General features: G+C 40.5%; 1 protein-coding gene across 2 annotated transcripts in view; it reads left to right on the top strand.

The window, feature by feature from the left end:
* STAT1 (signal transducer and activator of transcription 1) overlaps positions 1-13,433 on the top strand; it is a 43,384-nt gene that overhangs the window by 25,587 nt on the left and 4,364 nt on the right. Inside the window, exons 16-23 of one of the 2 annotated variants that reach the window (XM_084643285.1) lie at positions 1,212-1,310; positions 1,941-2,076; positions 4,718-4,773; positions 5,622-5,716; positions 9,096-9,235; positions 10,567-10,752; positions 11,413-11,488; positions 12,623-12,698. In XM_084643285.1, coding sequence (XP_084499411.1) covers positions 1,212-1,310; positions 1,941-2,076; positions 4,718-4,773; positions 5,622-5,716; positions 9,096-9,235; positions 10,567-10,752; positions 11,413-11,488; positions 12,623-12,698 — 864 coding nt within the window. Of the gene's footprint in view, positions 1-1,211; positions 1,311-1,940; positions 2,077-4,717; positions 4,774-5,621; positions 5,717-9,095; positions 9,236-10,566; positions 10,753-11,412; positions 11,489-12,622; positions 12,726-13,433 lie in introns of both variants that reach the window. The other variant, XM_084643284.1, reaches the window with a different exon arrangement.

The following is a 13,433-nucleotide window of genomic DNA, read 5'->3' as shown; positions in this document are numbered from 1 at the left end:
TAGGGGTGAAATTAATTCTGAGTAATTTTATTCAGAGATTGTTATTTAAGTACAGTAGAAACCCCTCTTCTATGAAATAATTGGGGCCTGAGTTCAATTTTTAGGAATGTCTCAGAATTACAGAAGTTATGGTGCACCATGGTGCATTGTATCGCTTTCTTGTCCTTCAAGCCAGTGCAAAGGAATTGTCAATGCATTGAAGACATGCTTGTTCTTCATCATCATCACTTTTGTTGTGATTTTTATTATCCTCTTGGGGAAAAAAACGAGTTTGTAAGAGTGGTATTCATAAAATTAAGGTTCTAGTGTATTAGAATTTTCAGCATTTTTTCTGCCTCTATTGTTGTTTTCAAATCCATTGATAATACTTAGTGTCACCGCATATAGCGATAGGGCCTTTGTATTTTGATTCTTTCAAATCTCAGCACCTAAGTAAGGCTGGGTCTGGTTTATAAAACCTCCCAAAGAATACTCTATGTTGCAGAATTGGTACCTGCAGTTCTTTGGGTAGCACTCTTCCCTTCAGGTCAGACCTGAACCAGTGCCCCAGGCTAGCATTAGAAGTGCTGCTGGAGGTACCAGCTTTTGAATGAGATGTAAACCTGACTTCTTGGTTGAAGGGATGTCCACCAATTCCAACACATTCCCCCAGTCCCAAAAAAACCTCAACTCTCCCTCCCCCCACAATTTGCTAACATAGAAAACATCAATCCAAAAGGTTTGGTAAGTTATAATCATGTGAAAATAGGGAACTGTTTTGTAAACTTCATAATAGCAGTCTCTACCAGCATTTACTACATTCCTTCACTAGTGAGTCTTGGATGTGTTTTGTGTGTTTCCCATTATATGACAGGATTTCTAAGGATGCCACTGCTTTTTTAGCATGACCTTTATGAGGTCTAAATGCCGTTGTTAACCTTAAGTATGTCACATTGCCCCTGTCTGGTGTGTACCTGCTGCAGGCCATGTCAGCAATAGTGGATCCACATGCATATAGACACTAGTAATTCAGCAGTTTTTCATAAAACCACTTCACAATATTGATCAGAATTAATTAGTTATACAGACATAGCCCATGTTCATCACAAATTGATAATGTATTTATTGTATATGAAAGATGATAGTATATATACCTAAATCAATTTATGTGTAAAAGTATCTACAGTAGTAGAACTGTATCCCAAATAATTCCAAAAACCTCTCTTTTATAGACCACATCCCTTCCCATTGTTGTGATCTCAAATGTGAGCCAACTTCCAAGTGGATGGGCTTCCATTCTGTGGTACAACATGCTGACTACTGAACCCAAGGTATTTACAGAATACTTACTTCTAAGTGTTGTTGACATGAAAGATAGATAGAATGTTAAAAGTGTAAGTCAGTATCCTGAAACTACTGTGTAATTTACAAGGGAGATGTGGATTGTCTTTCCATGTTAATTCATAATATTTGACATAATTCATTCTTTCATCTTTATTCTGAAGTTCAGTTCTTACTGGATCTAGGATTTTTTTTTGGGGGGGGGGAGAGAGGGTCGGTCAATCAGGGTTTGTTTCTTGTGTGTGCTTTTTTTAAAACCAAGCAAACTGTTAGGTGTATAAAACATGATAAAGGATACTACAATTTTCAGATGTTTATTTGGCTTCTCCCAGTGTAAATATTCAGTAATTTAATTCACTGCTCTTCAGTAACATGGAATGGTTTGTTGGGTTAGATTAAACCCAGAGAGGTTTCTTTTTTCTTGGAGAACAAGAGTCAATCAGTATTGTTAATTGCTTCTCCATAGTCAGCTGGACCTTCCATCTATGTAGAAGTCCTCATTTATCGTCAAACGTCAGCATATTTTATGTAAACTCCGTGTTACTTTTTTGACCACACACTTGTGCTCATGCTAAATTTCATGTGTGTTTAAGATTGTGGACATGATGTTTTCTCTCTAGAACTTGTCCTTCTTTCTGAACCCACCTTGTGCAAGATGGTCTCAGCTTTCTGAAGTGCTAAGTTGGCAGTTCTCTTCTGTAACTAAAAGGGGACTTCATGCAGATCAGTTGAGCATGCTGGGGGAGAAACTTCTTGGTATGATCCTATAACAAATTTTACTATATCTACAAGCCCTTTTATTATGTTCCTTCCTCTTGGTTATATTAAGTAAGTAGATGGCTTGTTTGACTGCTAGGGAAAAGTGACTTATTGCTAGATAAAAATGGATTGAACTTTTCCATAGGAAAAAAATGAAAAGCTTATTTTCCCCTGCCTTTTTTTAAGTCAAACTTTGAAATTTTTTTGACCAGCTGTAGTTACTACCATGTTGGACTGTTATTTTTTTTTTGTTGCAATTATCTACTATGGTTACTTTACGTTTGGAGAAACTTTTATTTTGTAGGTTTTTTTATAGGTATACTCTGTAGCTCAATTTTAAACTATTAATATTCAGTGTTCTGTAATACAGATAGAGTTGTATTGTGATCACCCACTTAGTGTTGAAGCCATTTTCCATTTCTCTACATGCTGAATAGTTAGTATACTGTAAGGGTTAGATCCTGCCGATCTCTCTCTCTCTCTCACTCACACTCACACACATACTTCTGCTGAGTAAGGGTTTACAGGATTGGGACCAAATCTACTTCTGAGAGGGCACTGAAATATTCCTTGAAGAAATGGGTCATTTAGTCCAGTAACTGTAATTTTTGTCTCAGGTTTTTATGTTACACTTGCCCATAAACCAGGACCGGCTATATACAGTCTTGACTCAGTGCATAAAAGACAGGGCTGGACCAAGAGACCTGTGACAGCGTTAAAGGAATGTGTCAAGCTAAAAAAAATCTCCTGCTCTTCCCACCTACATGTCCTTAGCTAAACTCTAATTCAATGTTCAATTTTTGTGTATTCCCACTTGAACAACGAAAAGGTGTCAGTTTCCTGTCTGGTTCTCAGAGACACTGACTAATTTAATTCTGTAGTGTTTGGATAAGAGGAAGGATAGACTTAATTTAAAAAACAAAACTTTGTTATTAATTCCCAGAAGCATTGCCATTAGCCTTAAATTTTATAAAGGGTTATATTTTAAAAAAAAAAATCTAAATTGGAAATCCCAGCTGTCCAGTTTATAAAGCATTTTTTCTAGCTCTATCAAGAGCTCAAATATCAAATTTTTAAAAGGTTTGGCAGCCTTTTGTAACATAATTTACCATTGTTTAGATCACTTTTCTATGTGTTTTAAAATTCTGTAATAATTAACAAAGGCAGAATATATTCATCATAAAAAAAATACAGGTTTCCTACTGTTAGATAGAGAGATATTGATTATTGACATCTCTCTGTTGGTTTAGTATTTTACAACTTGGTAAATTCCCAAACTGTGATAACCTCCACTTAAGTTTGTAAACAGATATCCTTCATCCTATCATTACATTAGAGTTATAAAACTCAATCTTAGCGCTGGAGAGATTGATTGGAGAATCCTTACTAGCTGCAATAAATTCAAGACTTCCTTCTGTGCTGTATGTAGTTCACTAGTATATGGAGTTTGGCTGTCTGATGATAAAGCCTGTATCCATTCTTTCAGATGTGAGGGTGTGAATAGTCTGTGCTGTGATACTATCAATGGTATTGGGAACCGAGACTCATTCTAGATGGACATAGGGGGAAAAAAGAAAAAAAAAATAGATTTCTCCCTTGTGCCTGGAGCTAGTCTGATTGATTGATATTGGGAGTAGGAGTAGGATACTAGACAGAGTCAGAGTTGGAAAGGCTTGCAGTTGACAGGCCAGTATGTATAGTTTCCCCTGAGATTTTGGGGGGTCCCATGCCTCATAGTTGAAAATCCAGTTGTGAATGTAGTGGGAATACTTAATAGTAATAAGTAACCGAATCTTCGTCCTCTGTGAGCGTAGCTACAACTATACACTACTACCCTAGTTCTGTGGTGTGCCTAGGGGGATTTTGAACATGTTGATGTAGCTGTGGCAACTGGGCCACAGTTTCCTTTAAAGGAATGTCTGTGGCTTTTCCCTTAAATCAAAACACGTACGTACGCTACAGGATTTTAATGGGAAAGAAAAGGATCCTGTGGTTAAGAGTAGGCTTGGAAGTCTGGATATGAGGTTTATTCCTCGCTATGATACAAGCTTTCTGTGGGACCTTTGGCAAGTCACCTAAAGCTGAAATGGGAATAATACTTGATCTCACAGGATGTTGCGATGATCGATGAGTTAATGGGCCAAATCTCTCTCTCAACTCACATGGATAGTCCTAATTTCAGTGTGATGGCTTCTGCCAATAAATGGAGAATGATTGGACCACATTTCTAGAATTATTTTGAAGATGAAAATGTCTTGGTATATAACAATTTTAGATTATCTCTGTATTTGGATTAGTTCCTACCCTACTTCATTAATATGAAATCTGTAGCAGAGCTCTCGATTGCTCTTCCTGGTGCCTGTCAAAACATCGGTTTGTCATTTGCGTACATTCTGCTTCTCCAGAACACTGCCTAGAGGGGCTACTCTGCAAAACTGGCTTGCTAGCTCTGCACCAGCTATTCGAACAGTTAAATCAACAGCTTCTCTTCCTTCTTTTTTACACCCCTAACTGAAACTAAACAAATGCTTAGAATTTAATATGTAAATACAGATCGGTTTCACCTACATTAAGTCTTGAGCCTAATTGATATTTCAAATAAACACGTCTGAAACCAGTCTGTTGGTTTGTTGTGTAGGTCCAACAGGCGGAGGCTCTCTTGATGGCCTTATTCCTTGGACAAGATTCTGCAAGGTAGGAACTGTCTATTTAACAGGTTAGATAATGAAGACAAAGCTTCGATTCCTCTTGTTTTTCACTAGGCTTTTGGGAAGGCAAGGGGGGGTGTGTGTGAATATTTTGATTCAGTTATGGTTGGTTCATGTAAGTTATATGGGGGTGAGGTTAGACTGCTGATTTGTGTGCATCTTTTCAGGGACTAAATCTTAATTTCTGTAAAAGTCACCTAGAGCACTTTATGTTCTATTATATTGAAATACATAAATCCATAGATACAACAACCTGCTGTTCCTGGCTTTTATTCCTACACTTTTATTTCATCTGTTAATCATCAAGTGAAGGATCTTCATTGCTCTTAAATAAAGAGGGTAGTTGTCCAGTGGACCGCAGCTGGGTTAGGGGCAACACCCAAGGAAGAGCACAAGTTAACTCTGCAACGAAGACATACCCTAATATACATGCCTGTGGTGGCAGCAGGTCACATGTAAGGTCCTGCAGGCCCAGGTATCCCCTTGCCAGCCCAAGCTTCTCTTCCCTGTACCTGTGCCACACAGACCAGTTTAGGATGGTACCAATGGATGCACCTCATCTCAACACAGCATCTTTTATCTTAGGGAGTGGAGGAACTAGAGCTATTACAGAGGGAAGAGAGGAGACAACAAAAAATAAATAAATGAAATAAAAAGAGCAGCAAAAAGGAACAAAGAAAGAGGAGAAGTGTTAAGAAAAATAGGGGGTGAAGAGGAGAGGAAGGAGAGACACTGCAGCTTTTTCAGGACATTGTTATAAATTGAGTCCATTGTACTCAGATTTCTTTTTGTAACAGTTATTTGTGTCTTCCTCCCCATGTACTGTAATTTCAGGAAAACATAAATGATAAAAATTTTCCCTTCTGGCTGTGGATTGAGGGCATCCTTGAACTCATTAAAAAACACCTCTTATGTCTCTGGAATGACGGGTAAGAATCTTGTATGTTGCTAATGAAGATGAATAGCTGATGGCTCACACCTTTAGCTCTGTTAAAATGACAGTTGTGATCAGAAATAAAATATGAGTGCTAATAGGGCAAATGAGGTTTGTTCTAGGTCTTCATTGGAAGGAGCCAGACGGATCCTTTGCATGTTAGCTGAAGCAGTGGTAAAAAGACTATGAATTTGGGGAATAAACCCATTGCACTGCCTTTTAATGCCAAAGGTCAAAGTTCAGATTAGTTTCAGGTTAAGTGAGATGAATCACCAGCTCTCAACCTACAGTACAGTGAGCTTTCACCACATCTCAAGGCAGAACTGAGTTAGCTCACAAGAACAGGAGTTTAGCAGGCTGAGAAGACTGTTTAGAAGTCTGAGGTGCTGTAGGGGGAATCTTGTACAAGGTTCACCCTTGTTTAAAAAAGTGCATTTGTGAGCCTCCTGTTGGCAACAGCTGGATTGACTGAATCCTTTGATACCAATGATGGAGTCCAGCTACAGCAGCTAATCTTTGCTGATCAAATGTTAAAGAATTAAAATGTTAATAGTAAAGCTCTTTTCCCGATTAGCAAAGGAGCTGATTTTTCAATGTTTAGAAACCTTGGGTTTCAGTGTTGCTGATATCACATAGCCCATTATTAAAGGGACTATGACTTCTGCCAGAAATAGGCTCAAAATGGGGTTTTAATCCTGCTTTTTAGTTGTCAGTTCAGATTTGACCTTTTTACAATCCTGTTAACAGCTCATATATGATGAAAGGTGCTTCCGATTCTGTGAACCTTCAGTGACTTACTGTAAAAATGGCTATGTATTAAAATTGCTTTAATTAGTTATTGATTGCCAATGACAAACTTTCTTACTATTTTAATGACCGTTTTAGGGTGTTTATGCTGGTAAGATAACACTCATATCCAGGACTAACAAACATAGACCAGGAAAGTTATGGATATAGCCTTTGATTGAACAAGGTACTTGTGCATGTGAACAACAGAAGTTCTCATGTGCTTCAAAATAGGCAAATGCTTAAGTGCCTTGCTGAATTGGGCCCACAGATTTGGCTGAGTTAACAGGGAAGTTACTATACTAAAGTGTGCTGTGTTCTCACCCTAATTTTCTGCTTAGCTACTACAGATATCTCTGCACTGACTTCTGCCCTCAAAGCTTCCTGTTCAGATGCCCCCAACAAACTTGTCACCTCCACTTCTGACCTCCACCCCACATAAACTCCTCTTTTTCTATATATAATCTCTGCTCCTCTTTGAAAATCTTTGCCCTAATCTTTGCAAACTGATCAGCACCCATTGAGGGGTCCAGATTTGGCTTAACAGTGGGAGCAACTGGCTGCTGAGCATTTTTGAAGATCCAGCCAGAAGACTTAACTCTCTCACACCCACACCCATAAGAGATTTTTGCCACTGACTTCAGTGGCGCCAGGATTTCACCCCTGGTATCCAGGGCTCTCTCTGTATAATTATACCATTAATACCATCTACAAGATCATCTTACAGATATACAGAATTGTAAAAAACAAATTTCCTCCCTGTTGTGAGCAGTTCTCTGTTTGTTAGCGGAAGAACAGAGACAGAAATAAAAGGTACAAACAAACCTTTCTTTTCAACTAAACCTAGAGGATTTGCAGGCAGGTAACACAATAAAATGATCCCTAGGAACAAAGATAAACAGGTTTGTGACATCAGCCACAGGCTTTAAAACATTTATTGGGTTTTTTTAGGAAAGCCAAATAGCTGAGAGTTAATTAATAGGGGCTAATAACCCACTGGAACCGCAAGAGGCCCTGAATCAGACAGACTGCCAACCAGTCTGATTGTTTTTTGTACAATATGAACACCTGTTGCATATACGTGGCATCATAATTGCCCCCAGATTGCCTTTTTCATATATCAAGCTGAAGATTGCCAAACAAAGGATTGGGATATATAGTCCTCAAAGGATCCTTTGTAGCTGTTACCCACAATATCTGAAATGTTCTTTTTTTAAAAATCTCTAAATATATAAAATTTACCTTGTAGATTTCTGCTGTTCTCTTTTGGGTAGATAGTGTATTTCCTAATTTACTGTGCTTGCCAAGATACATATTTACCTAGAGTAATGGTGGTTTAATTACATAAATGAGTGTTTGCATAAAGAAAGAACAATGGTTCAGAGGACTTTTGAACTCCTAGATAAATAAAATTGAGTTTAAACGTTAATTTAAAGCAAAAAAAAAAAATCTCTTGCCTCTCCCTCAAACTCTGATCTACTGGAGAAAACCTGGACAGTATTGCTAAGTGACTGACTGCATCAGAGCTACCTCATCCCCAAGCATGAAAACACAGATATTGCTTATGGATAGAGGTCATTGTCTTGAGAGCAGTTTCTTCCTTCATGTCCCTGTTTGAGACTCTCGTGTCATCTTGATGTTCAGACATCATCCACCTTTTAAGGTCTTCACCATCATGCCCATATAATAGATGTTACCCTGGGATACCACACTGGCCCACTCTGCCCTGTGCAGGTAAATTCAGGCATCACAAGCAGATTAGACACAGCCCTATATGCTCTCCTTAGAGCTCCTTTCCTTCAAGGCCACAAAAGTCACCCCAGATCACTCTGAAGCATTGTCCGACAAAAGATAAACCTTTCCAGAGGGACAAAACATCATAGTACCCTGCATCTGGTAATCATGGTACAAGGAGGGTGAGAAAGTTAAAGTGAGCTACTATCAGAGTGTTTCCAAGCATAAGAGAACATGGCTTAACACACAATGTAATACTGGGGTTGAAATAACCTTGACTGTCAATATCTGATCTGGCAGAGATACACATACTGTCTGGGAAGTGAGCACAAAACCAAAGAATACTGAGAAATCCAAACAATTGTCTGCGATTCCTACAGGAGCATGGGATACTAAAGCAAACACAGGATGTCAAAAAGGAACGCAGTGACAGTTTTCGTTAATACCCACTTAATGCTCTCTTTAAGTTAAAACTGCCGTCTAGGCCCTGGTCTTGCAAACACACATGTGAGTAAGTTGAGTAATTTTATCCATTGAATTGAGACACTGGTTTTGGATAACAAACCAATTTCTGATTTTAGAAAGTGTTGAGACAACAACATTTTATAGCATGTTACACATAGCAAGAGAGAAAAGGCTGAATAGCCACTCTCTGGATAGCTGCTGCTCAAGGACTACTGCACCCAGGAGTGAGAGTGCACATTTTAATTTGTGCATTGATGGTGGTGTTATAGCTGCATGGGATGTTATAAACCAGTTGGAAAAATTCTGCTTTTAGTTACATGAGGTAGCCTAATAATAGGCTTTGGATGTACTTAGAAGTAAATTGTACAATTTTTCTTTTAATATTACAGTTGTATCATGGGTTTTATCAGCAAGGAGAGAGAACGTGCTTTGTTAAAGGACCAAAGGCCAGGGACCTTTTTACTGAGATTTAGTGAAAGTAGCCGAGAAGGAGCCATCACTTTTACCTGGGTAGAGGGATCCCAAAATGGTAAGTAAATACAGAGAATAACTTGGGTTTCTACCTACATTTTAAAACCAAAGTTAAAAATCCTTGGAGCCCTCTGTCTCCCTTACACAGACTGGCAATAACATGAAATTAACAATCCTCCCCACTAAGAGCCAGAGTACTACCACTAGTACAATATTCCAACAGCAGTCTGGTAGGCTGCTTCAGTTACTTCCGTGGGGACAGGGGCATTTCCAGGGGAGTCAGTTTGGCCTATAAAGTTGTGGAGGACAAATCCCCAAGGTTCCCCCAGTATCATTCCCCCCTACAGGTCTCCTCCATCCCAACATGTCCCAGTACATATCCTTCATGCCCACCCCCACCCCAAGGTGCCCCCAGCTCTCACCTGCATCTGCCCCAAGTTCCTCCATCCCCAAGGTGCTGCAGCTGCTGCCCTTCCCCCCCGAGCCAGAGATCCCTCTTTTGACCCTGTAACTCCCCCTCCACCTGCTCTCAGCAGCTCCCCTGCACCTGTCTCCAGAGAGGGGGAGAGAAGACTCTGTGGGGGATGGGCAGCTGGAACTCCTCTGCAGTCAGCTCAGCTCCCTGCCTGGCCAGCTTCTTCCTGCTAGGCTCAGACCCAGGCTGGCTGGGGAGGGGCCTGGGCGGGGCAGGGACTGCACTGACTGCGAAGGAGAGGCTCCCTGCATCTTCCAGCTTATGCTGTAAGGAGATAGATCGCCCCTAGCTGGCAGGAGGCTGCAGCTGCTGATGGAGCCCAGCTACTAAACAGCCTAGGAGAATCTGCTGCTGCTGAAAGCTGCTGCCTCACCCATTGTCTTTCCTTCTCTGCAGCCTTCCTGCTCCTGCCTTTGCCAGTCAGAGGCTGAGGGGGAGACAGACAGTGTTGTCCCGAATCCAAACTTTCAGCTTGCAGGGGGACCATACCTTGCTCACCCCCATAATAAAACAGCCATGGTTGTTTGGGTCAAATCAGGTAGCAGGTGATGTGATCTGAATTTTATCAGAAGAGGCTGAAAAGGGCCAGTCTTGTAAATTTCAGCATGTTTTAATTTAAATATATGATTACAGCCCGTTTCCAGAGGTGAACACAAGTCACCCCAGTCACTCTGAATAAAATATGTGAAAAGAACTGTTCTCACATATATTAGGTCATACTTTCCTCTGCATGGAGCAGTATTTGCTTTGGAAATAAAAACTAAATTGTGACAGTGCAAATTAGATTTCATTCTGTAAGTCCCTTCCTTCACTTGATCCTCTCTGAATACGTAAGCTCAGCTGTGTTTTTCTGTATACTTTTAACCAGGCTTTTGGCACCATCTCTAGGATTCATGTCCTTCTTTATTCACTAGAACCTCAGTTCCATTCGGTAGAACCTTACACCAAGAAGGAGCTCTCGGCTGTTACTTTCCCTGATATTATTCGCAACTACAAAGTGATGGCGGCCGAAAATATTCCTGAAAATCCACTGAGCTATCTGTACCCAAATATTCCCAAAGACAATGCCTTTGGGAAATACTACTCCAGACCCAAGGAGAGTAAGTGCTACCAGCATTTCATTTGCAGAAGTATTTTGAGGTATTTGTTTGTCATTGAAATGTTGGACTACCAGATAATAGCTATGATATACAATTAAATGACGGTAGTTGAACCAGACCTGCTGAATTCTTCCCATCTAAAATGTGAGCAGTTGTATCTGAACTGTTCAACGGGTGAAAAAGAAGTGAGGTAGTAGAGGGGCTGTCAGTGGGAAATCTGATCAAATTGAAAAATGTGTACGTGGCAGTTTCAGGCCATACAACTGCCCCAGAGTCTGCCTGCCATATTTTGTGGTTTTACAACCTTATGTCCCCACTAGCAATTAGATCCACGTAACTGGACGCTGGCACTTGTGTGGCGCTGCATTGACTTCAGGGGGTAGAAGCTGCTGCGTGAATGGATCAGGGCCATATTTTCCTTTTTTTCCCCCCTCCGTCATGCTATGTGGGAAAAGTCACACAAGCCGGGGGAACTGACTTGACACAGTCTTCTTTAATGCACAATGGAAACCAAGTGGAAATACAGCCTTAGTTGTTGTAACAGTAGCCGGTAAAACGTTTTCAGGAAGAAATGCAGTTTTTGACACTGCTCCTTTAATTCATATAAAAGATTTTTCTCAAAGTAAACATTTGCTAAGCATTGGTGTATTTTATTTTTAGCCTCTGAGCCTATGGATTTAGATGGCCCCAAAGGGAATGGATACATCAAGACTGAATTAATCTCTGTATCTGAAGTGTAAGTTTGCCCAGAACAGCTGGATTTCTAAAAATGGGATAGTATTTGAAGCTACTAAAAATGTTGTGTATTTTAGGAGTGTTAAAGATGTATATGGTTTGGCATTAGATCTCTCCCCTGCTTTGCTAAGCCCACTGGGTAGGAAGACACCACAATACACATAATAGAACAGAAAAAAGGCTACTATATTAAAGTACAAAATGTAGACATATTTGGGCAATTTACAGCTGTTTCCCATACTTGATTTTTCATAAAAATTAGCTACCTCCATTTTCTTTGGCCAAACATGACCTATCCTGGCTTGACTGTAGCAGATCAGTGCGTCTTCCCACCCACCCACCTCTGATTTCAGTTATTAAAACCACTCTGGCATTGCAGAGTGTGAAACCTCGTGTCTCAGCGATGCAGTTCAGAACTGGCCGGGCTTTCTAAGTAGAACACTCTAGCTTGTGGGACATCCTGCTGCTGGTGACCTACTACAGTCAGAGTGGTTGATCTTGCAGGGTATGGCTACACAGGGATAAAAGATCCATGGCACGGCTGTGGCTGGCCCAGGTCAGCTGACTTTGGCTCACAGGACTAAAAATTGCTGGATTCTTGTAGATTCTTGGGCTTGGGCTGGAACCTGAGCTCTGGACCCTGCATCCTTGCAGGATCTACACAGCAATTTTTCAGCCTCGCAGCCTGAGTCAACTGACCTAGACCAGCCCTGGGTTTTTTATCCCTGTGTAGATGTAGCGGTAATAGGATCCATGGGCATAGGGGTTTGCACCCATCCCGAGACTTCAGGTACTGCGTATGGGGCCCAGGAGCTCCCTGTAATGGGTTCTCTTGCTGAAGACAGTATCTTCCCCACAGCTCACATTTGTTCAGACTGCGTAAGTAACATTACTGCAGAATGAGTAAGATGTAACTTTGATGAGTCACCCATCTCAGTGACATCTACCTACTTGTTGCCTTTTAAACTGAATGAGAGGCAGCCAGATGCCATGGTGAGGGGCACATGCTACTAAAAATCAAATAGAGTGAAAAGAGTTTGAAATGGGAAATGAATTGACTTCAAGGGTGCTGTTTTTTCATTGGAATTAATGTTAATACGCTGAAGGTTTGTCCCTTCTCTTCTCCCCATGTCAGCCACCCTTCCAGACTCCAGACCACAGAAAACCTCTTACCCATGTCTCCTGAAGATTTTGATGAGGTGTCTCGAATGGTGAGCCCTGCAGAAATTGACACTGTGGTATGGTGTTTTTTTGGGGTTTTTTTTGGCCAGGGTGGGGGAGGTGAAGGGGAAGAGAGCGGGGGTGGACATGGAATTTGCTTTTAAAAGGCTTTTATCCTGCCATTGAATATTTCATATTTTAAAAATACTGTGATTTGAACACAAACTGGCTTTCCAGAACAACTTACCACCTTTAGTTAGAAATGCAAATGCATTTCCTTTGCGGGCTGGAGCTACTTTGCTTCATTTTAACCTATTTCTCCCCTCTTTGGACTCCAGGACAGTGGCTCTCTTTATATGCTATGTCCTGGAGGAAGGCTAGGTAAGACTGTGGAGGAAACACAATAGGAAAAGTTACTATACAAACAGCAGTAAGGTGATTCATCTAGCTATGAATAGATTTGGCCAGTTAGCACTGTCATATTATCTGGCTTAACAGTGGAACAAAGTTGGCAAAATACAATTTTCTTGTTCTCACAGTAAGTTGAATTGAGAGATCTGAATTTGCCTGTGGCAATCTGAAAAGATGACATAGTCTTGGTTGGTTTAGCAAATAGCACTGGGTTCTGAAAACCCTGGGTAACACTTTTTGAATATTACTTAATAATTCTGCTGTCAGAGTTCAAGCCCCCATTAATAATAGATAGCAGCACATCAGTCTCAGTGCCTTTACTGTGTAACCCCCTGAAAAATACTACTACAATGCATGGTAAAATGTAAGTGTAA

The sequence above is a fragment of the Lepidochelys olivacea genome, assembly GCF_965140295.1.
Source record: "Lepidochelys olivacea isolate rLepOli2 genome assembly, chromosome: 11".
NCBI lineage: Eukaryota > Metazoa > Chordata > Testudines > Cheloniidae > Lepidochelys > Lepidochelys olivacea.
Note: the sequence above shows the minus strand (reverse complement) of the source record. Positions and strands in the feature narration are given on the sequence as shown.